At 43.7% G+C, this 26,958-nt stretch overlaps 2 protein-coding genes across 2 annotated transcripts; one reads left to right on the top strand and one right to left on the bottom strand.

The window, feature by feature from the left end:
* The first annotated feature begins 289 nt into the window (after nt 1-289).
* psmg4 (proteasome (prosome, macropain) assembly chaperone 4) lies at nt 290-2,434 on the top strand. The gene is made up of 3 exons (XM_041935466.1): nt 290-535; nt 1,734-1,809; nt 2,072-2,434. Exons 1-3 carry the CDS (start codon nt 356-358, stop codon nt 2,191-2,193), a joined length of 378 nt encoding a protein of 125 aa, XP_041791400.1. The 5' UTR covers nt 290-355; the 3' UTR covers nt 2,194-2,434.
* On the bottom strand, nt 2,366-24,981 carry LOC121605525 (solute carrier family 22 member 23). Its single transcript, XM_041935465.1, has 10 exons — nt 24,553-24,981; nt 22,616-22,719; nt 21,126-21,280; nt 9,755-9,941; nt 9,356-9,483; nt 8,420-8,522; nt 7,970-8,196; nt 5,530-5,562; nt 5,173-5,296; nt 2,366-4,351 (listed from the first exon to the last, which is right to left on the bottom strand). Exons 1-10 carry the CDS (start codon nt 24,979-24,981, stop codon nt 3,931-3,933), a joined length of 1,911 nt encoding a protein of 636 aa, XP_041791399.1. The 3' UTR covers nt 2,366-3,930.
* Between the last annotated feature and the right edge of the window lie 1,977 nt (nt 24,982-26,958).

The raw sequence follows: 26,958 nt of genomic DNA, 5'->3' as shown, positions 1-26,958 counted from the left end.
ACCATCTCTCGTGGTCTGAGTGCATACAGGAGTTTTCAACGATGAAGCATGAGTTAAGCCTACTTTAGTTTTGTACAAATAATGTAGGTTACCAGACGACTTTTAATTTGCACTACTGTTACAACCACAATACGTTTTTAGGGAGTCTCTTCTGCTCTGCGGATAATACCCTTCCAGACTAACTTGCATTCATCTTATTTTATGATCAGCTGTGCTAGTGCTGCACGCCTGAGCGCGATGGATCGATTGCTTTGGGCTGCCATCTTTTTCTAACCAGGAAGTAGCCGCTTCTGTTTACAGCCAGCCAGCGCGGGTTCAGATGGTCGCCAGTCGCAGGTAGCTGGAGTTAAACAAAATGAACGACACAAGACACCACGGAGCCGCGCTTGATGGCATTACAATGCACAATTTTTCGGAGAAGATTTTGGAGCAGGTCGTACACTTCCACGTTATGAAGCTCAGCGGCGGGTTTTTCCTGTGGGTGGGCTCGACTCCGGTCCTGTCCAACCTGGCGGTCTCAATGAGCAGCAAATATGTGAGTAAACACAAGACGACTTAATGAGTGAACGAGTGGCTGGACCAAGTTCATATGTGGACTTTGTAGGCTCTCATCTGAAACACCGGTTAATCGACCGGTTAATCCGGCGTAAAACGAGACCCGTCGGGCAACTAAGGTGGTCTATTTAGAGGGAAATGTGATATAACTTAGGATCAAAAAATCACTGGGCTGTCATACGGGCTCCCTACAGTTTAGACAGGTATGTTGATGAAATACAGATTGTATCTATTTATATGTAACAGGATATGATTGAATTTATGAAGGCCTAAAGGGTTAGTTCACTCAAAATCACATTAATAACAATAATAAACTTTATTTATATAGCAACTTTCATACATAAGATGCAGCTCAAAGTGCTTTATATAAAATTGTATTGAAAATGCTTAAAACAGAATGAGTAAGATTCAATAAAATGGGCAAGGCAACAAAATAAAACGTGTACTGAACAACGAGATTGAAAAGATCAGTCTTCTGGTGTTTCTTGGAGGAATTTGCTGACGTTACTTGTTGGATATTTATGGGCAGACTGTTCCACAGTTTGGTCCCAACAGTAATCAGTAAAAGACATCACATTTAAACACTAATGGCGTCTATCTGTGCAGGTAATTATTGATTTATTCATTATTGTAGCCACTCTTTTTTTAGCTTGCATTTCAGGTTAGTTGGAATAGCTGAAAACAACTGATTGAAATTAAAACTATTGCATACCTGACCGTACATAACACAAAACTGATGGTGTGAAAGGAAATCACCTGTACTCTCTAGTATATGTATCATTTCTAAAAACGATTCCTCTGAAGTGTTTCCCATAAAGAGGATTTCCCATCTATTAACAGTTCTGAGTTTATCCATACTACTTGATTTGGATCTTCTAGTGCCTTAGTGGGCAGAATATAATAAATCTGTTGCAGTACAGTATAGTTTTCCCTTGACATCCTCTGAATATACCACAAACCATGGAGACAGTGAAGCTATCCTCAGTCAGGAGTCACTGGGAGAAAAGATGATCAGAATGTGTTTGGGGATCTATTGCCTTTAGTTTGAAAACCTTTGGGGACACCTGACTGTCAAACACACATTAAGTAAGTGAAACATCATTTTGGATGTTAGAGCTGATGATTTATGTACACAGAGGGACTAACCATTGTTCGACATGTTGTTTGTTTGTCTGCAGGATTCAATGCCTTTATCTTCATTAGTCATGGGGGACCCATCCGATACTGCTCCAAATTCCTTGGCACAGAGATTAGGTAATGATGTATGACACTGCATGTATTCATGTGTCTCACTCTTGCTGCACATATGATATTTTTTTATGTTTTAGCCAGAAATCACTTATAAGCAACTTTTTCAAATCCTGTTTATGTTTTGCCGACTTTCAAAGCAGCCACTAGCCTCCATTCATTTTCAATACATAATGTGCAGGCTCATAACTTTAGTGTAATTGTATACTAAAGCAAATCATTTTATGTTTTATCTAAACTAAAAGTGAAACAATGGCCTGTTTTTCAGCAAAGAAGACCAAAAAGCAAGTTTTTGTGAGTTGCAGTCTTCCGATGACAGATTCCAACCTCAGTCTTCTGGTGGAGAACAGGATCAAGAAGGAGCTGGAGCTTCACCCTGAACACTTTTGAACACATCTGATGGTGTATTGAGCTCTGAGGACATGTTTGGCAACATAAAATAGCAGGTGCTTCTCCTGTTCTTTGGACCTTCATGCTCCCTCTGATACTGTCATTGCACTCCAACACAATAACCACCAAAGTCACATCAAGTGTTCTTTTATTGACATAATAAATTAAGTGGTTTATTATCAAAACATGTAGGCCTATGGCTTTTTGTACAAATGCATCATATTAAAAAATAACACTTAGAAAACAGCATTAGTGGTTGAGTTTCTTTTCTCTCTTGCTCTCTGAGTGTTTCACTGTTGAAAACATACAAACTAGTAAACCATACAGGGTGTCCAAAATCTGTGCTGTGCACTAAATATGATGTAAAAAATGAGTGATGTTTGGATCCGTGGATTCAGGTACATTTGGACAAAAATGGTTTATGGGATGGTTTATCTATTCAGTGTGCTTATATACTATAAAAGTAAGGTTGACAGTCCATACATTATGAATGAATGGCACATGTATAAATACCTTACGTTTTAATGCACTCCTAATGGATACTTACATATAGTAGTAAAGTGTATAAAGGTACACTAATCACAACTATGCCAGGTCTATGCAGACAACTCGGTTCTATTCTAATCTTCACAAACGTTTATTTCAAAAAACTGTAAAATATTGTGCTTTCTGGCTAGAGTTACACATCCTAGGAGCAGGATTACAACATTACCACAGTACAGAGAACAAGGAGTGAGAGTTGGAGTGGAGATATTTGCTAATTAAGGAGGTATTTCAAGCAACAAATTGCCCTTGGCAGCATGACAAAATAAATACTTGTTTTCTTAAATTACATTCTCTGTTATGTTAGAAGAACAGAGCCATCATGATAAAGCCATTTAAATGCTGAGATGTGTCATAAGACATACAGTACACTGACTGGTCACTTGAATGTCCTTTCAACTCTCAGATTTGTTTAGCATCACCCACAGTCTCTATAGGCTACACATACAGTCTGCCAAGGTCTCCGGCTGTTCATCACATCAGACAACCATCATACAACCGCAACAATAGCAGTAATGCTTTCTTTAAAAATCAGTGTCTACACTGACCTCACCTCTGAGGATAAAGTGCCACATTGGACTTCTAGTAGAGGGAACACAAAAAAGAGGAAAAAACATGTAAAACTATTTGTGCCCTTTCATGCAAAGAGTGGTAGTGGTTTAGCCAATCCCTGGATCTCCGATGTGTTGGCTGAAAATCACAAACACTTGATTGTGTCTCTGACATTTAGTGCAAAATAACTTATAAAGTATTATAAGATGCAGTGAAATCCTCTCTCGACGAGTCAAAACTACAAACAGAAAACTCACAGAGCACATATTATTGAAAGCTAGTCTGCTCTACTTTGTCTCTTCACTTGCCTGCGTCTGCGTCTTTCAGCCTGTAAGTCATTCTCCACAGAGCAGACGGCAGTGCAAGAAAATCACCAATGCCACTGAAGACTTTCATATTATTTAACACACATTGACTTCAGATAAACTTAGTCCAGTACAATATTTTTTGGCAACTCTTGAATGAATCATCGTCACTACAAACTACACAAATTTACTATCGTCACCATCTCAAACCTCACCGTCACACGAGTTCATCTGGTTCATCCGAAAGATTCTTTTTTTCCCTTAAAAGTTCAATCACCATTCAGTCTGGTTAATGCTTGAGCAATTACTAGCACAGTAGTGACTATTGCTATGATGCTCACACCCCATTGGCTATGGCACGATTTCCAATTACCTCCCCACCAGTGGCCAGGGCGTATGAGGCAGGTACCGCTGCCAGAGCGGTTGCTACTGCCACTGTAGCGCCCCCAGTGGCTGAGAGGTGCAACGGCGTGTCGTGGACGCGGGAGTAGTCCCCGTCACTCTTGGCGAGAAGGAGGTGCTGCTCTCCTGGATGGAGCAGAGTCTGACGGGTGAAGGTCTCTCCGTCAGCCAGGCTCTCCGGCAGGGGCTGGCCCCGCGGCTCGGGCAGCAGCAACAGGCAGATGATGCACAGCAGGGTGCAGCAGGCGAAGATCACGTGATGTAGGAAGTAGCCCTTTTGGTTGTGGAGCTCCATGATGGGTGCAGTGAGCATGCCAAAGCCGGCGCTGGCCAGGACCAGGCCCAGCCCTCCACCCCTGTGCAGAGAGAGATGAAATGTAGTAGATCCATTATCAAGTTAGTCTGGCATGAACCAAACTGCTACAACTGCAGGAGCTTTTAAGGCATCAGTATGCTTCAAATGAACCAACACTCACATCTACTCAGTGACTGGCCAGGTGGGAACATCTTAAGTTTTCTTTTTTCATTCTTCTTACAAGTACTTCTACTACTTTTTGGGTGTAAAAATGAATGCAACACCATGAATAAAGGTATAAGGTATAAACACTTTTGCTTACAGACAACTTTGGACGCCACTTCATTAGTTCCATTGGTTCATTTGAAGCATACTGAACCCTTAATGGGCCTCAAGTCTATACTCACCTGTAAGTCAAAACTGCACCACAAGATGGAGCCAATAAGCAACATTAGAGTAAGAGCTGAGCCCAAACATTCCGTACATTGTAATAATATACAGAATGGTCTATACAGTAACTGTCAAAGTGTGTTGTTTTTGCAGTTACACCACATGGAATAAATGCACTTTATCATTTTGTGCTAACATTAAAATACACATTTACACATGCAAACTGTGACTTTAGAATCACTGTCAGTTAAACTCAATAAAGAGATTAAAGAGATTTTTAAAGAGAAAATTAATCAGACAATTTTGAACACTCTGCAAGTGTGCAAATTTTAAACTTGTATTTTGACCACTCAGATAAAATGGTAGTAAATAGAACTACAATAGATGGTAAATAGGAAGTGATTTCAGACACAGCCTGAAGATCGCTTCATCAGCTACTTTATCTATGGATGTAATGAAAAGGTTGCAGAGATGTTGACCATCCAGGCTCACCTGATGACAGTCGGAGTGATTTCAGCACAAAAGAATATGCTGAGAGTGCTGACTGCGTGAGAGGAGAACATGCCGATGATGGAGAAGGCCACCGAGAACTTCCTGTTCAGAGTGTCTCGCAAAACTGTGCAAAGGAGGACGAGAAAATGTAACCACAAACATTGAACATGAAACACTAACAACAGCTCGTTTAACATTAAACCAGGGGCGCACATTAGAGTGCTTATATAAATATGACACGAGGACCTTAAAATCACATTATAAAACAGTATACAATTGCCTAATCCTCAGTTCAATAGAATATTTTTGTGAGTAATTTTACATCACAAATCGGTGGTATAACACAAATAGGTGTACCTGTGTCATGGCGAAGGCTATACTTCCCAATCACTGGATTCCATTTGCGAGCATTGGAGAGAAGAAGAGAGGACAATATGTCATTAAAAAGCAGAAAGGGAAAGCAAGACTCCAAGCAAGCATAACAAAAGAGCCCTTCGAGAAAACTCTGAATAGTTTACCAAGAAGCCTGAAATAATGACTTCTGTACTGCATATGTAGGTCAAAAATGGAAGAATGAGGGGAGACTTCAATTAGACTGAGAGTTTAACTGCAGTCCCTCCTGTTTTAATGACACGGGGATGTCATGCAAATGTGCAAGTACCACTCAGTTTACTGTAGAATTTCAACTTTCTGTATTGCAGTGTGTGCCCAAGATGTTTGTTCATAACTTTCTGGACTGATTTTTTTAACTTTTAATAAACCTATCCCCAGGCAAACACACAATAATAGACAGAGGGTCTATCAAAGCTTTGGAGTAGCTCAGCATGCTGGGACGGCAAAACGCACAGGGCACTAGTAAGAACGAGACTTTAAAAATCCACCGTACAAACAGTTTTGAGGGTTTTTCCCTGCTCTTTCAATATAAAAAAACTCAAAACCAAAGGTATAAGGGATAGATGGATGGATGGATAAGTGCAATCATCAGCTGTAAGCTAAATGTAAATGTTGGCATGCCTCACTTCTAGCATGCATCCAAGACCAATGGATAGCATAACATCAGGAAGTGTAGTTATATTAGTAAAATGCTTTTTCAGGACTGACAAATTCACTGTCAGTCAGTTCTGCATGATGCTACCATTATATCAGCGGTTAGGCTTACCTTAGCAGCTCTGTCACGCTACTGGCTTGAGATACATATGCTGATCTCATTTGTGTGTCTTACCCAAGTGTGTTTTTTTTTTATAGAATTACTGTGATAAAAGGAATTTCCAATGGCATTAGTACCTGACAGTATCAGTGCACATCTCGCAAAACTTAGGCGATGTTAGCAAACAGTCAGGAAGGACCAATGTTTTTGGCAGAGCAGCACATTAAACAGTGCAGGATGTTCTGAGTTTTCTGAGTGTCTTTCTTAGTCTGATGTCAAGCAGACATTACATGGAGTCAGAAGAGGCGCAGGTACCCGAACAGATCAAGATGTCAAAGTCTCCTTGAAGCCTATAAAACTGAGTCCTGTAGACACACCTTTAGTTGGCTCAGGGGGCAGGCTCAGATATGCAGGGCTAAGAGCTGATACTGCCTACAGATGCAAAGAATACACATTTTCTGTGCATGTGATTAAAGGACAGCAGCAGTTTGCTCAGTCACCAGTGAAGTGAAGTGAAGTGTGTGGGGCATGTCAACACTGTGTTCAGAATCAGCCACCTGTTAAAGGCTGAACCTGTTAAAATAACTCTGAGGGAAGACACTCAACCATACACAGTGCACACTGCTAGACGTGTACCACTGCTATTTCCACCTCTAGTAAAGAAAGAGCTGCATCTTTTGGAAGAGAAGGGCATTTTTGAGAAGGTTACACAGCCCACATAGCGGCGTGCCACTATGGTCCTGGTATTAAACAGAAAAGAGGTTTGGTGCTGTGAAGACTGGAGGAAACTAAATCATTCAGTGCAATGGGAAAAACATGCGCTATCCACAAGTGTGCACATCATTAGACGACACCAGTGGATTTTCCTAGATTCCTCTGCACAACAATATCCCCAATATAACCCCTTTCATCCCTCTTTTTCTGAAATATGCCTTCCTATCCTTCTGGGATAAAGAAGAAGCACGGGGCTGGAAGGAACAGATGTCTATATGGATGACATCCTACTTCATATAGAAACCGATCAGATCCATGATAGACATCTGGAGCAGGTACTGAAAGTGACTGAGATAGCTGGCTTCATATTGAACAGAGCTAAATCTAAGTTCAAACAGCGGCAGAGTTGATTCCTATGGCTATTCTTTGATGAGGGTGGTGTGACACCTGACCCAGACAAAGTGGCTGAAGTAGAACATTTTCACAACCTCAAAACAAATCAGAGCTCTGAAGCAAGTTCCTTGGAATGGTGAGCTACATGCCTACAGTTGGACAACCACTCTACAAACTGCTGAAGGTGAAGGTGGAACAGCTGTGGACACCTGCACAGCAGACTGCCTTCCGGAGACTGAAGTCTGCCTTAACATCTGCACCTGCCATATCCTTCTATGATGCTACCAGGCCCACTGTGGTGACAGCTTATGCTAGCAGTTACAGGCTTGGTGGGGTCCTGTGTAGCATGGTGAGGGCTGCAAACCTGGACTGGGATGCAGAGACCAGGTATGGTCGAACAGCAAAGAATGCATGGCCAGTCTTTGGACATGTGAGAACTCTAGCATGCAAAGCTTGACAGGTGCAGCATTAATAAGTAAGAGTTGCAGGATTTTACAAGCAGTCAACTATTCCTCCCATGTATTTCTCCGTGTAATTACTCACAGTTGAGTAATCCCAGCTGTAGTAGCGATGCCAGGGCCGTTATGATCATGAAAGTGAGCAGCCCTCCTCGTCGACCCATCAACCCCACCGCGGGACAAAGCGCCAGGCAGGTTGCCACAGCAATGCCAGCCATGGTGTAATAGTCTGCATGGCACAGAGCAGTGGGCTGGGCCTCCGGGTCCATCATGCTGCGGGCGAAGCAGTGGTGGATCCCATAACCCGTCAGCCTGCACAAACAACACACAAACGAACAGTAAGGCAGTGGGCAGGGAGGTAGCACCTGAGACATGCGTCTGCCATGGGGCAAGTGAGCTTTACACTCACAGACATGTCTGCATTTCTCTCTGGGGGGTGAGCTCATGCATAATTCATGCTCTCTCAACACAACGGATCTTGTCTTTAATTCAACAAGGAGCTGTATGAGCCCAGCCACAAACACGACACACTTACGAGTTGACACACAGCACCACAATGTTTTTCCACAGGTTCCTGGTGCTCATCATCTTGACAATGCAGGTCCTCTGGGGTTTCTTGTGCAGCTCCTGCTCCAGTTCTGGTAGGAAACATGAAACGCACACCTTGAGACCCTTCATTTCAGAGGGTAATGACAGACCGGCCGCTAAGGGACCTATAGCACAGACGAGGTAATGTGCTGTGGGGACTTCAGGTAGACATAGCGCTTCCCTTTGCTCGCTCTTATCATCTATCTGTCTGCCTGGCCACTGGGTGAGGCAGGAACAATGAATCAAGGAAGAGGTGTCGGTGGCACAGAGAGGAGCGATCTAATGGAAGAAAATCGCCAACACATTACTTCTTTAAGGACTGCACAGCTGCAAGGCAATTAATTAGTAAATGTGATCGCTTACTGCCTAGCTTCATTGTAAACTGAATGTTGTTGGGTTTTCTTCTGTGGATTGGAGATTTGAAGATGTGATATTAGGCTCTAAGAAACTGAGATGGGCAGTTTTCACTATTTTATTTTTAATTAAACACAAAAGTAATAGACACATTAAACTGTAATCAAAATAATTGTTTGTTGATCTGATGGAGCACGTGCTGTATGTGTCTGTCTGATTGCAATTGCATTTCATCATATACAGAAAAGAGTTGGGAAATGCTCCTGCTTGAACATGTTTGTCACATGAAAAGGAGACGGCTGAGTCTTTGTATGTGAGTCAGTGTCTTTGCGTTCGTTGCATGTTCATTTCATCACACCAAGAAGCAGTTGCAACATAACATAGATGATGAATTAAAATAATCTGCATTATAATGTGAATTATGAAATGATAATAATGAAATGAATCAAACAAAATGAAGTGTAAATTGATAGCAAGGTGGATTTTGGCTTATTCATCTTCTTTAATGTCCCCCCGAAATCTTCCTCACCTGTAAGAACTCCACTCGGCTCAGTTGTCATGTCAACCTGGTTCTTCCTGGCAATGCACAGCATCATGGCTTTGGACCGCCTGTAGTGCTGGGTGGCCAGCAACCAGCGCAACGACTCGGGAAAAATCCTGCAGAGAGGGAGAACGAGAGCGATGGGAAGGACGTGGAGAGAGCAGACAAAGAAGGATGAGAACAGAATATGTTGCGAAGGCAAGAAGAAGGAACAGAAGGAGGGAAGATGACAAACGATTGGAGAAAGAGAGGACTGTTTGTTAGTAGCAGCAGAGTGTGCTCAGTACTGTGTGTGCAGTGTGCACTGTACAAGCCATTGCCTGGCTCAGTGTGAGAAGAATCTGACCCCCCCCCCTGCTGTGGAATTCCTCAGAGGGTGGGACTCACCAGACGTACGGCAGCATCAGAACGAAAGGGCTGATTATGACAATTTGCAGGACTTGCCAGTCATCCCGGTCTGGCCAATTGCGGCAGAGAGCGGCCACCCCTGGCATCAGTAGCTGCCCACCCACCATCACAAAACTGGCCACCATGGTCATGGAGAAACGCCAGCCTGGCAAACAAAGCTCGATCCCTAAAATAGAGAGACAGAGGGAGGAGACATTCAGTTTCACATAAATGATAGATTCTTGTATTGTTGGTGCAACACTGGAGCAGGTAAATTATGCTGTCGTTACCATCACATGTAAACTAAGCAGCAGCCTGGGTTGGAAGAGTGTGTTGTGTTTGTTTGTTTAATGGTGGGGCCAGTGTTGAATATCCTCTCTGAATTATTAAGGACTCCTATTACTGAGCCTTCCCTCGAGACCACACAAGTTTAACACCGGACCTCTTTATGAACTAAGGATGGACTAAGTGTCAAAGCTTTTGAGAGTGTTCAGCTGCTCGGTCAGAGTTTTTCCCTTAATTTCCCTCCGACTGGGCTTCCACTCCCTCCCTTGCTGCCTGTAACATGGTACAGTCCAGATGGCCTGGTCCATATGGCAAGGTCTTTTTGAAGGTGACCATTGTGGGAGGGAGGGAGGGAGGATTCACAAACCTGGCCTCGTGTACCATCACTTCTTATTGTGCAGAAAAAATCGAGAGAGGGGGAGGAAAGGGAACTGGGAGAGACGAGAAAGTACGAAGAGAGGGGAAGAATACAAATTACTTTCCCCCCCAAAGGACAAGAAAAAGTCCCTCTATTCACCAATGGAATCACCAGAGGAATGATAATAAAGACTAGCTAGAGGCAGGCAGAGGAACAGAGAATAACACATGGAGAAAGGTGGAGGGAGGGAAGGCAAAACAATGAATAAGACAGAAAGATGATAAAGATGTTAGGATAAGAGAAAGGCAGGAAAATGATTTAGTTAGAACACAAGGCAGGAAGATAAAGAAGAAATAAAGGTATTAGTGGAAATCCCTTCATCTCTGTTCTCTGCAGCCCCAGACAGACAGACTTTGAGTTAATGTCTCCAAAAGCCCTCCCTGCAGGAACCAAAACAGATGAAGGAAATTACACTGACCAGTAATCCTTAACCTGCCTGTCTGCTTCTCCCTCTTCAACCTCTTTGTGCATCAGAGGAGAAAGACAGACCCTGGTAGAGTAAAAGTAGTAACACAACATGATGTAAATGTGAACGCACCTGGAAGGCTGCACATGGAAAGCACGAGTATGGTTTGTCACAGTTAAGTCGATCTGATAACTGGGATTTATGTTTGAGAAATCATAACGCAGTTATGCTTTGCTTTCCGTTGCAATTCCCAGTTGAAATGAACCTAAATGATCATTTAAAGCTGCACAGATTGTTTTGGTTTTTCAACTCAAACTCAGCTCTCACCAACAGACAGACAAAGCTCCTAATCAGCAGCTGAGGAGCCAGATGTTTTTCTCAGGAGCAGGAGGAGACCAAATCGGAGCTAAAAGGAGAGTGACCATTAGCCTTACAGTCATCAGGTGACTACAAACAATCCAGTGGGATGATAACGTTGCTTTGCGTCTGCTGGATGTGCAAATAATCAACTGCTTGCTAACACATTAGCCATGACAACGTTAATTAATATGTCAATGTTGTGTTTTCAACTTGTTCCACTGAACCCAAGTGGCCAAAGAATGATGAATGCAGCTTTGAGTAGAACTATGTTATTATATTCACAGTAGCGTTCTATGTACAAATAGGTAGTTTGAAACCTTTATCTGCAAAGCAAGTAGTATGTAAGGATGTAATGCCCTCTGAAATTTAGTGCAGTTGTAGAAAATATGAGAAGCATGAAGTTTAAGGCATTAGTGCACGTAGCTTCCATACTTAGAGTAAGTACAGAGCTTGTTTACAAGCACTATGTAATATCTGGTTACTCTCCACCACTGCTGGCTCCCCGTCTGCCTTTTCTGACAAACAACACAGCACTGTGTCAATGTGGCAGCCAATAGGCATGGATCAGACAGAGCCACACACACACACACACTAGAGAAATCAACTGTAACTTGGCAAAGGTAATGGCAATGCATCCCTAAACCTACTTCACAAACAAAAAACACTCCCCAACTCTCTGGGGAGGTTTCTGATCCCACCGACTCTTCTGGGATACATTAACACACACACACACACACACACACACACGCACACACACACACACACATACTGGCAAGGACCTTTTGTTCCAGCTGAGTGGGAGAATGGTTCTCCTTGTGCTGATTGTCTCACTGCCCCCCCTGTGGGCTGATCCTCCACCCCCCTCCTGCCCATTCTCCCCTCTTGCTCATCAGGACTGAAGTGGCTCCCTCACCCTTTGTAAGGCCACCATCCCCCACCTCTACCCACCCTCCTTACCCCCTTCCTCTCCCTCCTCCCTCTTCCTCCTTTCACTAACCAGCTTCTCCACTGTCTTTACATCTGAAAGTGAACAGTTGCAGAGGGCGTGGAAAACAAAAACTACAATGGAAGAAAGGGAGGCTAAAGACAAAGAGAGCGCAACAAAAAGCAGCTGATCTGATGGCCAAAGTAATCTTTGATGACAAATGGCTGACAGCACCACCACACACACTTTCTGTTGTCTGCTGCTCCCTCGCTAACCTTGCCTGGGGCATGAGAACGGCATGGAGAGACAATTGGCTTTCTAACAGCATGAGTTCAGAGTGAGCACCACAGCCTGTGTTAGAGTGTGTGATGTGGATGTATAGAGAGGGCGCACAGATGTGAGGGAGAGGGAGAAATGTGCAACCCAGTTGGGACGCTGTGTAAAATATAAATAGGACAGAATTAAGCCATTTGCAAATTAACTGTGTTTCCTGACAACAGTTTTACAAAGTGTTCCTGAGTCCATGCAGTAATCTCCTTTATACAATCACGTGTCCACAAAGTGTTGAACCTCTCTCCATCCTCGCTGTGAACCACTGAGCCTTTCCAGGATGCTCCTTTCATACCCAATCATGATGCTATCACCTGTTACCAATCAACCTGTTTACCTGTGGAATGATCCAAACAGGTGTTTTTGGAGCGTTCCACATCTTTCCCAGTCTTTTATTGCTCCTGTCCCAACTTTTTTGAAACGTGTTGCTGCATCAAATTCAGAATAAGCAGATATTTAAAAAAATCAATGAAGCTGATGAGGTGAAACATTAAATATGTTGTCTTTGGACAGTTTTCAGTTTCAGTTGTTTCATTTATGTTCTTAAATGCGTCTCAACTTTTATGGAGTCAGGGTTGTAGTGCTGATGATTAGTCACAGAGCCACAGAATGCGACTCTGTGACTATTTTGATAATCGATTATTAAAATAGTCTAAATTCAGTCATTTTTGCCAAGTTAACACTAGATGATTTACAGATTTTAACTGATTTTAAAAACATGGGAGACCACAGACATACCTCAGACATAACTACAGAACTACACCAGGCAATTCAGTAAAGGTTATGTATTCCTTTTTATTGTCTATTTGTTCTTTTTCTATGTCTCTTTATTCTTGCTACTATTGCTGTCTGTAACAAGGTCATTTCCCCGGCGTGGGATCAATAAAGTTATATCTTATGGGTACCATATCTTAAGACGCAGGACCACACACTTGGCATTTACCAAACAATTTCAGAGTGGCAAAGCCGCTCACACTACAGGATCATTTGGCCAGATAATCTATTCAGACCGGCCTCGAATCGGGAACACCCCAACAATTGTTGGGAGCGGTGAATCAGAGCCAAAATCAGCTTGTTGTAATTATGGTCGTCGCTGAAAGACTGACTGCATTACGAGAGGGCTGGGTTACACTCGATCAGAACCAGTTCTTACATGGTGTCAGACAACATCGTAAATCAAAGTGTTTAATGCCGAGTTCAGCCTACACAATATTTCTGTCTGTTAAAATGGTCTCTGTGTCAGATTAGGCGATTATAAAGTCATAAATTCTTGCTGTAGTTTAGCAGAGAGACATGACAGACTACACACTGGTCCCTGACCAATCATAAACTGCCGTCTTTCACAACCAGCGTGATGTCAGAAGCCTCAGAAGTGAAGAAGAAGAAGAAACACCAGTGACCTTTCCTCAGTTTCACAGTTCCACCTCGCAGCACCACATCATTCCTCTTTGCTCTGCCGTGTTTACAGTTGACGAGCGCTCTCTGCTTCGATTAGTCAATGTTTGAAACACGTCATGGAATTCACTGTTGAAGGCAAAACAAATTCTGACACACTCTGAAAGTGATCAGCTGTTGTGTCCGACGCCCTATTTTTGTGGTAATCCATATTTTAAAAGTTGAGATTGATGGGGAGTCCCAGTAATTCATCTTATAGTTTGTGAGATATTTCTGTAGACTGACATTGCCATCTCTGGATTCATGCTGCAACCATGGATAAACATGCGAACAATAGCCAGCTCGACCTTCTCAGAAGTAGAGATTGCTGCATTTCTATGTTTTATATCGCCCGTAACATGAATACCTCTGGGATCTGAACTGACTATCAGACAAAACAAGCAATGTGAAGTGGTCACCTTAGGGTCGGGAAACTTGTGATGAGCATTTTTCTATATTCTCTGGCATTTTAGAGACCAAACAGGATGAATTCATGATGAAAATATTCTTCTGTTGCTGCCTTATGTGGATGACTTCATAGAGAGGCGGGGATGGGAAACAGAAGGCTTGACAAGGGCACAGCGTGACAGGACAGTCCTTCTCCCCGGCTGAGTCAGCAGTAGTCATCCCCCCAGCTCATAAAAACACACACACACACACACACGCATACACACACACACACTTACATACAGTATACTGCATATTTTTGTCATTACTTGCATGTCTCTAAGGAGCAGTGACAGAGCGTAAGAAGCAGAAGAAGATATTAACCTTGTCTCACAGGTGTAAAAGCAACTGCTGCCTAATTCCTTTGAGTCCACGCAAACCTCATTTGCTGAAAATCTATCTTTTGACTATCATATGCTGACTCCCTGCAGGCCTTGAAAAGCAGCTCTGTAAATTTTGTAGCTTGCTGCAGCAACCCCTTGTGGGATTCACGGCATGTACCATGAATTCAAATGTTGACACAATTTTGTGGGAAGAGCATACGAAAACATCTATGGAAACTTTTTAAATGGGTCCTGCAACACAGTCTACTCCTCTGCGATTGCTTGTTTCAACCCAGAGCTGTTCCCAAGTCTGTCTTTTACAGCGAGTTCATCTGTTCCCCGAACGCAATGCAACATCATCCAGCAAGGCGCTGCGGTTGCCAATTAAATATCTGCGAGTGCACATTCTTGCTAGATTTCTTTCTGATTATAAATGCCATATTAATCTTGTGACCTTGTGATCATCAATGCGAAAGCTAAAATGCTAGCTGCTTTTAAAGACAAAGATACATCACTGCAGTGTTTTGTCGTCCAACAAGCCTTCAAACTCACGCATATAAGACTTGAACTAGACTTCCTCGATCATATTTCGTTGGTTCTCTCGCACCTGAAACAACACCATCAAACCTATACAGGTTTTGTTTTAATGCAGGGCTGTTTTCAGTGAACACTCGCCATGTCAAGTCTCTCAGCTGTTCAGTCCAAGTCAAGTCTTAAGTCCTTATATTCATAGCTTGAGTCTGACTACGTCAAGCGCTTTGTTCCTAACACTCATAGTTCCCCCTCAGGAGAGCTAAATGCACTATATCTGTGACCCACCACCGCCTCCTCAGGGCTCTGAAGCTCCACAGGAAGTAGCAGAATTTAATTTAATGGTGACGCCATAATTGTTGGGAACATATGGAGCTTATGGATCAGTGGCAAAGAAGTGGATCATGCTGCAGCAGTGGTTTGAGAAGTTTCTCTGGATGTTTGATGCTTTTGGCTTTGAGTTGCACCTGCTTGTACCTGCTGTAAATCCAAGCTGACCACGCCTGCTGTACGCTGTGAAGGAAGATTCAGTGGAGTATTCCTTAAAGGTTTGTGTTTGAATACTTTCTCGCCTGAACAGCACTGGTATCAACATAATATTGTCCAGTCCACGTTCAAGTTCAAGTTGAAGTTAAGATAATGGAGAGCCATGAGAGCAAGATGAAATTAGATGTAATGTGCGTGCTAAAATATAGAGAAAACTAAGCAAAAGAAGCGAAGAGACAGAAGCTCTTTCCTTACAGCTCCCGGAGGACGGCCCTGAGGTAGGTGCTAAATTACAGACTAATAAACCTCGTGCAGAATTGGTGCAACAACCAAATATGCTGTACACACACACACCAACACACTCACATTAGCAGAGCAAACTAAAGCTTCTGCTGGCAGCTCCAGTGGAGTTTATTATGCGCTGCGTGCTGCCGAGAGATAACGGCACGATGAGAGATTTCAAATGAGCCTCGAGAAAATGAGAGAGTGAGGGTGAGAGTGCTGCTAGTAATAAAATGGTAGCGAGAGAGAAAGAGAGAGAGCAGGAGAGGGAGGAGGATGGGATGAATGGGGCAGAGGAGAGTCAGGGGAAGCATGGAATGAAAATGGAAAGGGCAAGAGTGCTGCTGGATTCAGAAATAGAAATTCAGCTGCTTTTACAGCGACGGAGGGTGAAAGAAAAGGCAGCTGGGAGAGTCTTTGTGTGAGGAGATAGGCACGATAATACAGACGGAACAGCGCAACCACAGCATTTACACATGCGTACTTACAGTACAATCATCCGTAATACAGTATATGTGTGTGCAGCATGTGTGTTTTGCTGTTTCTCTGATCTGATCTGCTTCTCGCTGCAGCCTCAGCAGCCTTAACAGACTCTACACTACGTCTCTGTTGTGTTTAAACGCTACAGAGCTGTTTTAAGGCAGCGGTGTGTTTTAATAATGTTGGCTCGGTCTTTCTTTCACAGTCTCTGATGTAAAAGTGCTGGCTTTCAGCTTCAGTTTGAGACCGCTAACATCCTCTGTATACACAGTACCCCAGTTTCAGCACAGCGCAGCAGGATAATTAACATACAGACAAAGCAACCAAGATTTTTTTTTGTTGCCAAACAGTAACATGCCAAGTCTGTCACATGACCTCACATCATCGTGTTTCACCAGCTGATGACCAGATGGGAGACAAAAAAAACATGAAAGCCGGCTGAAGGAACGGCCTGGAAAAGCCCTCACTGCACAAGAAAAGTGGGTGCACACACAACTACTGTAAGTACAGCAGGTCAAACATGGGTTTCCATTTGTTAACTGTGATGGATGTTTAAGACAGTGAGTTTGGGAAATGTATCATTCATCTTTATTTTCTCCTCCAGATCAGAACTAAACTGCCAGCTTGTGTACGACCTGTGTGATCGTCTGTCTGCTCGTGTTTTTTGCCCTGCAGGACTTCTTGCCACATTTCCAGATCTTAGTCCAGATCGCTAATATGTTTTTATTTTAAAGCACATAACTTTTGCTGTGTTCACGCCTAGCGTCCACACTACTCCAGCATTTTGAAACCCCTACAACTTTTGAAAAACTGCTGGCCACATTTTAGCTTGAAAACTCAGGGACAGCATTTTTGTCTGGAAATGGAGACTTTTGGAAACGATGACAGAGACATCCAACCATTCCTGATTGGGTCTGTAAGTCACGATATGTTTTTCCCTGATTTGTCATGGCCCTATCACGTGACCTTTTTCCAGAAGAAAGCAAAGGCATCAGTCTGAACTACCTGCAGTTAATTCAACATGGATAACAAAGTGCAGCCATTGACCTTGATGTCTATGCTAGCAGCTGTTGTGCTAAACTCTGCATTTCATAATGATCCTACTGCCTATATGTGCAGAGGTGAGCTACTATTCAAGCAATTTGCTACAATTCCCGTGTCCAAATGTGTTATCAGCCCTACATGGAGCTACATTTATAAGGTTTATCTCAAAACTAAGAGACTTTGTATACAAAGGGTTTTGACTGTTCCTCTGATGTGGATGTACATGATCCATGGTTGCCTTGTTTGCATGTGTAGGATCACTGTCCTGCTACACTGTTTCATCCAGGATGTATGTGAACGCCTTCAAATTACAACTGGAGGTCAACACGTCAGCCTCACAGTCATTTATTCATTACAAATCCAATGTGCTGGTCTGCAGAGCCGACACAAGAACAGCGTGTCACTGCCAAAGAACTGATCGACTGCACTCGTCCTGTCCTGCAGGGTCAACTATTGTACCTCTCGGCAAACACTAAAAGCAGAAATGAGGTACAATAACAACAAATTTCATATTCAGAGTCCACTCTGAGTCATGTGTTAGCGCAGCACATATTCAGCTCTGAGGATGTGTTTATTGGAAGCTTCATGCAGTTGCATGATATAAACGTGCTGTTATTCTACCTGTATTTTGCTGTTAATGGGATGGCAGCGTCTATTATCTGCTGTCATAATGCAAGTTTGCTTCAAAGCGAGTCGGTCTGTGGCAGCGGGCCGACGGTTCCTCCTACTGGATTCATCGACACCTCACACAAACGCACACTAACACCCCTTTTGTTGCACTTCAAAGTGCACGCATACAATCTGTTCTCTCACACAAACAGTAAAAGACACACACACACACACACACACACACACACTTACCCCATCATTGTCAACACTGGGCACACAAACAAGTGGAATATAGAAAAATTGCCTCCCATTACGGGTATTTTTGTTTGGCAAACAGACTTCAATAACAGGACAGGGAAGAGTACAATCTGTCTGTGTGTGTCATGAATGAGCAAACTGCAGAGATTTACAGCAGTCAGTTTTTAGTATTATGGGAGAAAAAGAACATAGAAATAGAAAAATGAAAGGGTAAATAACTCTGAAATGACCTCATTAAGTAACTGCATTATTTAATCTAAATCCCGGAAGCAGCTTGCATGCTATGATTAACATAACTAACACACAGTGTATGTTAAGTATACCCTGTATAGCCATACTTGAGTACATTTTAGACTAAATGTATTGAAATGTGTCTACCTTTAGGCCTACAAATGAAGAAATCTAAAGAAATTTAGCATTTCCCCACAAAATGTTATTCCTGCCGGTGTGGAGGAATAAACTTGTCTGAAAATATCACTGGACAGTTAACTGAATGAATACACGATGACTGGATGTTGGATGTTGGATGTATGCCTCAGCCCTGGCTGCAACATTATTTATTGAACATTTTATTCTTTCTAATGTCCACTTTCCCTTTGGTGATCAATAACATTGATCATAATATCCCTTTATGTCTCCAGCCATAGTGCTGCCTTCATCGGACACGAGTCCCGTTCCACTGTGACATTCACAGCCGTGACAAAAGACGAGCTTATCTGTGTTTGTCTGGAAACATCACAGATGAAACTCAACCCTCTGGAGTCTCCCGGCCGACGGCTCGGAGGCGTCCATTTTGTTTGTTTGTTTTTAGAAGCAGTTCAGCAGAGATTCATCAGGGACCCCCGCCGAGAGGGACAAAACCCGCCCCACCGCCGAGCTCAGAGTCTGCCCTCGCCTCACACATAATGTATGACTAATCTCCTACTGGCCTGAAAGAGAGGAGGCCTGCAGAGGGTGAGAAAGAGGCGATGACAGCAGGGAGAGGGGACAGTGGGGAATGCGGTGTGGGCTGGGAGCAACCTCGGGAAAAATGAAATGCTGTCATTAAGAACACCTTGGTCGCTATCGTGCAGAGCTACAGAAGGGAGACAGAGGAAAACATTTTCCATGGGGAGGAGGGAAATCAGACCTTTTGTGTTCTTTCACCAATTTTTTCAACACAAACCTTTAAATTGATTTAAAGCAGATGTCAAATTCTTAGTGTGAAATTAAAGTAGCCTGCCCACTAAATGAAAGCACCTAAAGATAGCTGCTGTTCCACTCTGCAATCTGCAATCTGAGCATCTTCCATTAGTCTTTCTGTTGCAGGGTTTTATCATCTATATTTCATCCCAAGATAAATGAGCATCTCTAACATCTGTCGCTATTAGTAGTCAAACCCCTAATTAAACAATTGGTTTGTTGGGATATAAAAAAAACTGCAGCTCCCGCAGGGTTTTACCAGCATGTCAGTGTGTGAAATACATAACTGTAACTGTTTAACACTTTACTTCTATGTCATCTTTCCAAATGTTTAGCTGTGCAGGCAGAAAATGTTTTTCTATGACACTGACCCAGCCTGTCCTCCTGCTTTGGTTATAACCAACACTTAACTAACCCAGGACAGTCCTCAATCATTTAACCCCCAAATGTATAAGAGTGATGATATCCTGTTCAGTAAGATAAGTTCCAAGCCTGGATTTTTAGTGCTTTGCATGATTACAAACGTAAGCATGATTTTGAATGAAGTTTGGCTTTCACTGCGACTTTTTACTATATATAATATAAATAATGAAAATACTACAATATGTGTTACTACAAACTGTGCAGGCTGAGGGACTGACAAGACAGATGAAGAATACTGTGAGGACACTACAAGTCAGGGGAGGAACAATCGTCTGAGCAACTGGACAATGAACACCTCATGTTAAAGGAGCACTATGCAGGTTACTGTTTGTAAACACAACGTTCAAACTTGGCCCGTCCTCGCCGGCTCGACGCCACCAGAAGCAAGCTACCACGGTACGAAACGTTTCATGTGTTGTAATGAAAAAGCTGATGCTTTAGCAAGCTAACCAAGCTAACCTTTTGGTGCTGTTTTTTTAAATCCTGCATAGAAAACCTTTAAAATAAAAAGCAAGTTTTGCTTCAGTTTGGTTTATTGATGACATTTTGATCTATTATCAAATATAAGACATCAAACTTTGTAAGTGACAGTACGATAAAGCCCTGAACTCATCTCCATCACTGTCCCTGATTCATTTATTTCATTTGATTGACAATGCACAATGCATTCCTTGCACCAGATACAGCTAACAGTTCCTTCCCATCTGTTGTCCCTGGTGTTTATACAGTCCAGCTTTTATCAAATAAGAGATTAAATATGTGGCCAAAATGATTATACAGCTGTTAACTAAGAAACTGGACATACGAATCATAACAAACATTTAAAGAAGATGGTTGGGGGTAATAAAGACAACAGTTAAAGGACAATGTTCAAAGCATAATGTGAGATTTTTCACATTTACATTACTGGTCAGTTTGCAGGGATCACACAAGCAAAATATTTCTTCTATGTATAGGAAGACAAGGCAACGGTGAGGTTTGTCCCTATAAAAGGTTCTCCTCTACGTCCCTTCCAGGGATCCACACTACTTACACATAAATAATTAAAAAAGCACGATAAAGGACAGAGGACAGATGAGGCAATACAGGAGCTGCAAAGCAGAAATGAAAAAGCAGACAGGGATGAGGGAGTGAAAGCATGTACTTACTGAGCACATAGAGGGAGAGAGCGAGGCCCGCCAAGCAGAAACCCTCAAAGAAGCGCAAGGTGCTGAACATGGTGACGTTTACAGAGAAGGCAACACTCAGACCAAACACCAGCATGAAAAGCACCGAGAGAATCAACACGGGGTGTCGACCAAACCTTCAAAACAGAGAGAAGCAGAAAGAGAAAGACGTTGAAAAATGTCACTAACTGAGAAATGAGGCTTCTGATGCGCAGTCGGACGGAAGAGGCCGTTCCAGTCGTGGTCTCCTTCAGAGTCTGTGGACTTCCTGGTTTAAGGGGGGTCAGTAGGTCAATGGGTCAGGTCAGAGCTGAGGCCTCCTCGGCCTGCACATTTCTTTACATTGTTTCCATGGTTACTGATCCCAGACACAATGCAGGGACTTTTTTCCCACGAGGCAGCTCAGGTGGCTGACAGGCTGCAGACGTGACAGCCTTAAAGGGTCAGTTCACCTAATTACAAATAACTACATTGTCTCACTTAGCTGTGCAGATTTGGATTTAAAGCGTTTTGGGATAATAAAAGCATCATTTAAATAATTTAAAAGCAACATTGTCTGTCTGAAAACAACAATCTGCTGGTAACTCCAGGACAGTTTTTATCACTTTCCATCAAAGAAATTGTCTCAGTTGACAGTGAATATGTGGATTAGCCACACTAATCAGGACACTAGGCCTCATGCAAGAACCACTCACAAAAACAGACTTGTTCTCAACTGGAACAAGCCATTTATGACAAATTTGTCAAGTAAAGAGAGGTTGATGATCTTGGAAAGACAGTATTTAAAAAAGGATGAGAGATTAAGAAGAAATATAAAAATGTTCATGCATGAGGCCCGTTGTAAAGGTTTTAGCATGACTCTAGGGACGGAAATGTCTGTTGGCCAAATGGTCAGTCAGTACAGATGGAAATTTGTCAATAAATATAGGGTGTATTGCTGTGAAATTTGGTACAGCTATTCCTGGTCCCCAGAGGAAAACCCCTACAGACTCCCTTGACCTTTCCTCTCATGCCAGCAGCAGGTCAAAGATTTACTTATCCAGTTAAATATGTTCATCTACTAGATGGGCTGGCAAATAATCCTTGATAGAGTGAAGTGTCTCAGTTACTGTTGGGTAGATTTCCATGAAATGTGGTTCAGACATTCATGTTCACCACAGGATGAACTGAAATAACTGATGATTCTGTGATATTTAATCTAAAGGCACAATCAGGTCAAAATCGCCAATTTGTGCAAAACTTTGGTTGACTATTAAATACCTCCTAGCATTTGGCTTTATGTACCACTGTCGCACAGTACAGGGTTTAAGGGTTTTAAGTGCCTAAACAAAACTGCATTCACCTCCAGTGTTTTGGCTAAGAGGCAGAAATCTTAGACAGATAATAAAAATACTTTAGATTAAGGGATCATGTAGGGTTAACAAACAGAAGCTGTGAGGACGCACAAAACAGACACAAAAGAGGCAGCTTACCAGTCAGCCATGACACCCATCACTAGGTAGCCAAATATGGAGCCCACCAGCAAAGAGAACTTGGCAATGTGCACCTTCCAGGCTGAGTCACAAACCAGGTTCCACTGAAACAAGACACAAAGATGGAGAGAGGAAAACTGGTCAACCTTTCAGAGAAAACCACCCGTAACAAGATGAAGGGGAATTCAACAAAAGCATCTGAGCAGTTTTAAAGCGAAAGCTGCACAGAAACAAGAGATGTGGGCTTCTCTCATTAGAGGCCTGTCAAACTCTGACTCACTGTTTTGATAATTCATGAGCGTTGACGAGTGTGCAAACATGCAACAAACGCTTTTGAAATATTCAAATGTACATTTTAGAGGAAAAAAATAGAAAGCACAAAGCGTGTATGTGTGTGAGAGGGGAGCGGTGTGAACGTGGACACGTGTCTATAATAACAGAAATCAATAGCTTTCCGCTCTTTCCTCTGCACCCATGGGTCAGTGCACACACCGCCGCAGCTCTCAGCATCTGAAACTCAGCCAAGGACACATGTGGAAGCACGATGTGTACTCTATATTTGTGCACGACCCTGAAAGTATCCACGAGAGCCCAGCGGAGAGATTCAGCTGCGTGTGAAAATAGTGTTGGTGTTTGACAATGATTTACAGAACTCCCCGCTGAGCCTCCGACTGTGCGGAGGAGCAGAGAGGAGAGAGTGGAAGGAGATGATTATTGGTTATGACTTATGGTTCTGGTAGTGAAATGGCCGGTGGTGATGTGGAGAACGCAGCCAATATGGGCTCATTATGTACGGACTATTAACACCAACGTTATCTGAGAAAACAGATCACTCATGCACGCATGCCAGAGCTGGGCGGCGGCATTGTGATGACAATTTTATCGTTTTAGGAAATTCTGTTGACTCCTAAATGATTTTTGCTTGGAATCTAGTTTAAAGTTTTATATTTTACACAAGTGCATGGCAGGATTAACCTTCTAGGGGTCCTTGGGGGCCCATTCCTTGAACCCTCTGTACATTTTTACTTGCTAGATTTGGCTCCAGATTGGCTCTGCTGTAATGTTTTGAACTGGATTTTGGCACAGGAACCCTCCTCACAACATGGTATCAAGATGAGATAAGGCACAAGAATGCCTTTATGTCATTGCTTTAATGTGGCATACTCCCAAATACACTCACAGTTAAATTAGCCAAACCAGTTGATGTACAGTAAATCTGGAGCTTTCAGGGCCCCTGGGGTTCTGGGCAAGGATGAACCGAACCTTATTAAGCCTATCGGGATATTGGCCAGACTTGACAGTCCCTGTTAAATATAATTCTTTCCTCAATGTCATTCTAAATTTCAATTTCTTCTATTAGTTTAATTCACTAAGTCCCAGCAGGGGACATAATTTGGAAACAGTGGGCCACTCTGTTTGCTGGATCGGTACCAGCATGCAGATACATCCAGGTGAGATCTTGGACGGGAAGGAGAAAGGGTTTATCAGTGCATCTCTAGTTCTCAGTTGCCTACTTAGAAATCCAGCCTGGCTCAGTCAAGCACAGGTCACTGAAGTGAACGTCAATTTGAACTTTTATATGTGATTTAGTCTTAATTTGCCAGACTTTGATGGAAAGGCTTATTAATAATGTGATACTGACTTCAACCCTAATACACACACACTGTGCATCCCACAGAATAGTCATCAGCTGCTGTCTCCTCTGAGCTCAACACACACACACACACACACACATGTCCTCTCCTTTTGAGGTCAGTGGGTAACTTGTCAATCAGCTTTGTTACTACTTGTGTATAAGGCTCTGCTCTGAAGTGAGACTGGCAGCAACGATGAAGACACGTTGTGGTGAGGATGATGCTGATGGTGGTGGTGAAGAGAGAGCTCTCTTCTCTGACATAGAGATAACACTGTGGGTCTATCTGCTGCTCACTCGTTACCTTGGTAACCACATTTTGACTCAGTCCCGTGTGCAGCTCCAGCCTCCACTCCTTGCAGGCGCACAGCATACCGCTGCCGTCGCCGTATCCGTCCCCGGTGCCGTTGTCTTTGAGTTGCAGCGCGGGCGCGCCACCGGGGACGGTGACCGGCGGGGACGCCGCGGTCCAGTTGCTCTGGGTCGCGAGAGGTTGCACGCACGTGCCATTGGGCTGTGCCAGGAGGAAATAATCCGAAAACTGGCTAAAGCCGATGAACAATGCCGGTATCCAGGTCAGGACCACGAGCTGCTTCTGATGTTTCCCAAAGCCCCCCAGAGACGGCAGAACCGAGCCGTCGATGTGCGGCAGCAGCCTGGGCACTGGGTGCTCCAGCGGAGTGAAGCCGTTCTCTGGCGGGTGGTCCTGCGCGTCCGGCCGGCCGGCTGCCATCACGGCCCCGCCACAAAGAGAGCAGCTGGGCGCAACAGCGGGTGAAGCAAAGCCCCCGCTCTGTTGCCGTCCGCTCACTCTGCGTTAAGCCCTTTGACACAAAGAAAGCCCACAGTGCAGATAAATCCTATGTGTAGCCAACAAAAGCCCGATCCAAATATGGGGGTCTCCGGTCCGCGCAGGTGTGCAGAAGCACCGAATCACCGAGCAGCCGTCCTCATGGCGATGGGACTCGAAGCGACCAGGGGATGTCCGAGTAGACAAGCTGTGTCAGGAGGCGAGGGCTGTGGAGAGGCTCCCGGAGAGGAGAGGGCTCGGACAGGCGGGCATGCTCACCAGCACGGGCTTTGTATTCCATGGGTACAGCTCCTACAGCGGGATCCATCCATGTGGAGCTGAACTGGGCCAGGCCTGCTGGTGCTGTAGAAGTGGAATACGGAGCTTCGTCCACACTGGGGTCCACTAAACATCTGCTGGTCCTTCATCCATGAGCGCCACAGGTCTCAAACCTGTCCAAACTGTGACCTCCTGGAGGTGCGCATCACTTAGTCCCTCAGCTCCAGAGTACCCGAGCGCCCACTCATCACCTGTCCACTTTGATGGCGCTGAGTCCAGCGACGTGCTGGACTACGCTGCTCGGTTTGTCGCCGTCTAGTCAATGGGACATGGTGCCAAAGCAGGGCTAGGAGCAGAGATGGGGGGAGACCAAGCCCCGCCCTCCCTCGGTCGCGCTATGCGCTGCGATTGGAGAACCTTCAAAGGGCGACTGCACCACTGACGGGCATCTGCAGGCAACAATGATCCCCTTTGTGCCCCCTTCACTCAGTATCAACCTTGTTAGTATCATTCAATCATTCACGTTTTCCATCGACTGAATATGATTTATGATGAAATGATCAAGTGGAGATTCTGCTGCAGCTTTTATTAAGGCGGTTAATGGTGATGCGTTTACTGAACGTCCCACGGAGGCTGTTTTGCGTCATGTGATTTTTTTTCATAACCGTCATATAAATAGGCAGTATTAGTTACTGGTCTGAGGAGACAATGGGAGGACGTCAGGGTTTGGGGCTGTTGTGCTCCCTGTCAGCCGCGAGGGGGCGTCAAGCGATCACTCTACATCAGTTTGTCTCCAGTAATTAGATTTTCAGTAGAATAACAAGACAGAAAATAAAATAGAGCTGCTGGGCTGTCAAAAGTGCAGTGAAGCAAGGAGGTGAGATTCACTTGTCTTCAAAGGGACAGAAATGTTGTAGCCTGTGTGTTGATGTGGCTGCAGCTGCTCCCAAATGACTGTGAGTGACCTTGAGATCCAAGTGAGTGACAGATTTTCCCCCAGCAGCGAGAGGCCTGCAGCCAAGACGACGTGAGAATGTGTGTGTGTGTGGAGATGTAGTCGTGTGTGCATGAACCTGGTAGCAAACACTTTACTCCTGATGCCTCTGAGCGACACGGTGCTGGTATTCAGGGTGTGGCTGACAGGGTAACAGAGAGGTGACAACTTGTCCTCAGCTCTCACACTCATCTCTCTCGCACCTCCTTCCTCACCCCACCCTGCTCCTCTCCCTCCTCCTCACAGGCTTATTACGGTTTAAGATCAAGGGGGAGGAGGCTGAGAATAAGCTGAGTAGGCTGCGTGTCTGTAGGTGTGTGTGTGTGTGTGTGTGTGTTTGTAGGCCTTCTGTCACTGCCAACCACACCCATATTATATCACATACCATAGCTGGCTCAGGCATTCTGGCAGCTCTAAACAGAATGGTAACCTCCCTCCACAAATATGCACTATTTCAAAAAAAGGAAAATTAATTAAATTGAATTAAGTTAAATGAAATTACATCCAATTAAATTTGGCTAAAATAAACCATCACCGTCAGCTGTTTCATGATTACATTATGGTAATTATTTATGTATCCAAACAAACATGATTTATTGATGCTCAGTTGCTGCACATAGTCGTTCTCAAGGAACTGTTCAACATCC

This window comes from Chelmon rostratus, chromosome 4 (assembly GCF_017976325.1).
Source record: "Chelmon rostratus isolate fCheRos1 chromosome 4, fCheRos1.pri, whole genome shotgun sequence".
Taxonomy (NCBI): Eukaryota; Metazoa; Chordata; class Actinopteri; order Chaetodontiformes; family Chaetodontidae; genus Chelmon; species Chelmon rostratus.
Note: the sequence above shows the minus strand (reverse complement) of the source record. Positions and strands in the feature narration are given on the sequence as shown.

Coding starts and splice junctions, on each gene's coding strand:
- psmg4 (XM_041935466.1), top strand. CDS start 356: ATGAACGACACAAGACACCACGGAGCCGCGCTTGATGGCATTACAATG. Junction 536..1,733: donor TCTCAATGAGCAGCAAATAT/GTGAGTAAACAC, acceptor GTTTGTCTGCAG/GATTCAATGCCTTTATCTTC. Junction 1,810..2,071: donor TTCCTTGGCACAGAGATTAG/GTAATGATGTAT, acceptor CCTGTTTTTCAG/CAAAGAAGACCAAAAAGCAA.
- LOC121605525 (XM_041935465.1), bottom strand. CDS start 24,981: ATGGCAGCCGGCCGGCCGGACGCGCAGGACCACCCGCCAGAGAACGGC. Junction 21,281..22,615: donor ATGGGTGTCATGGCTGACTG/GTAAGCTGCCTC, acceptor TCTGTTTTGAAG/GTTTGGTCGACACCCCGTGT. Junction 9,484..9,754: donor CTGATGCTGCCGTACGTCTG/GTGAGTCCCACC, acceptor CCCTCTCTGCAG/GATTTTTCCCGAGTCGTTGC.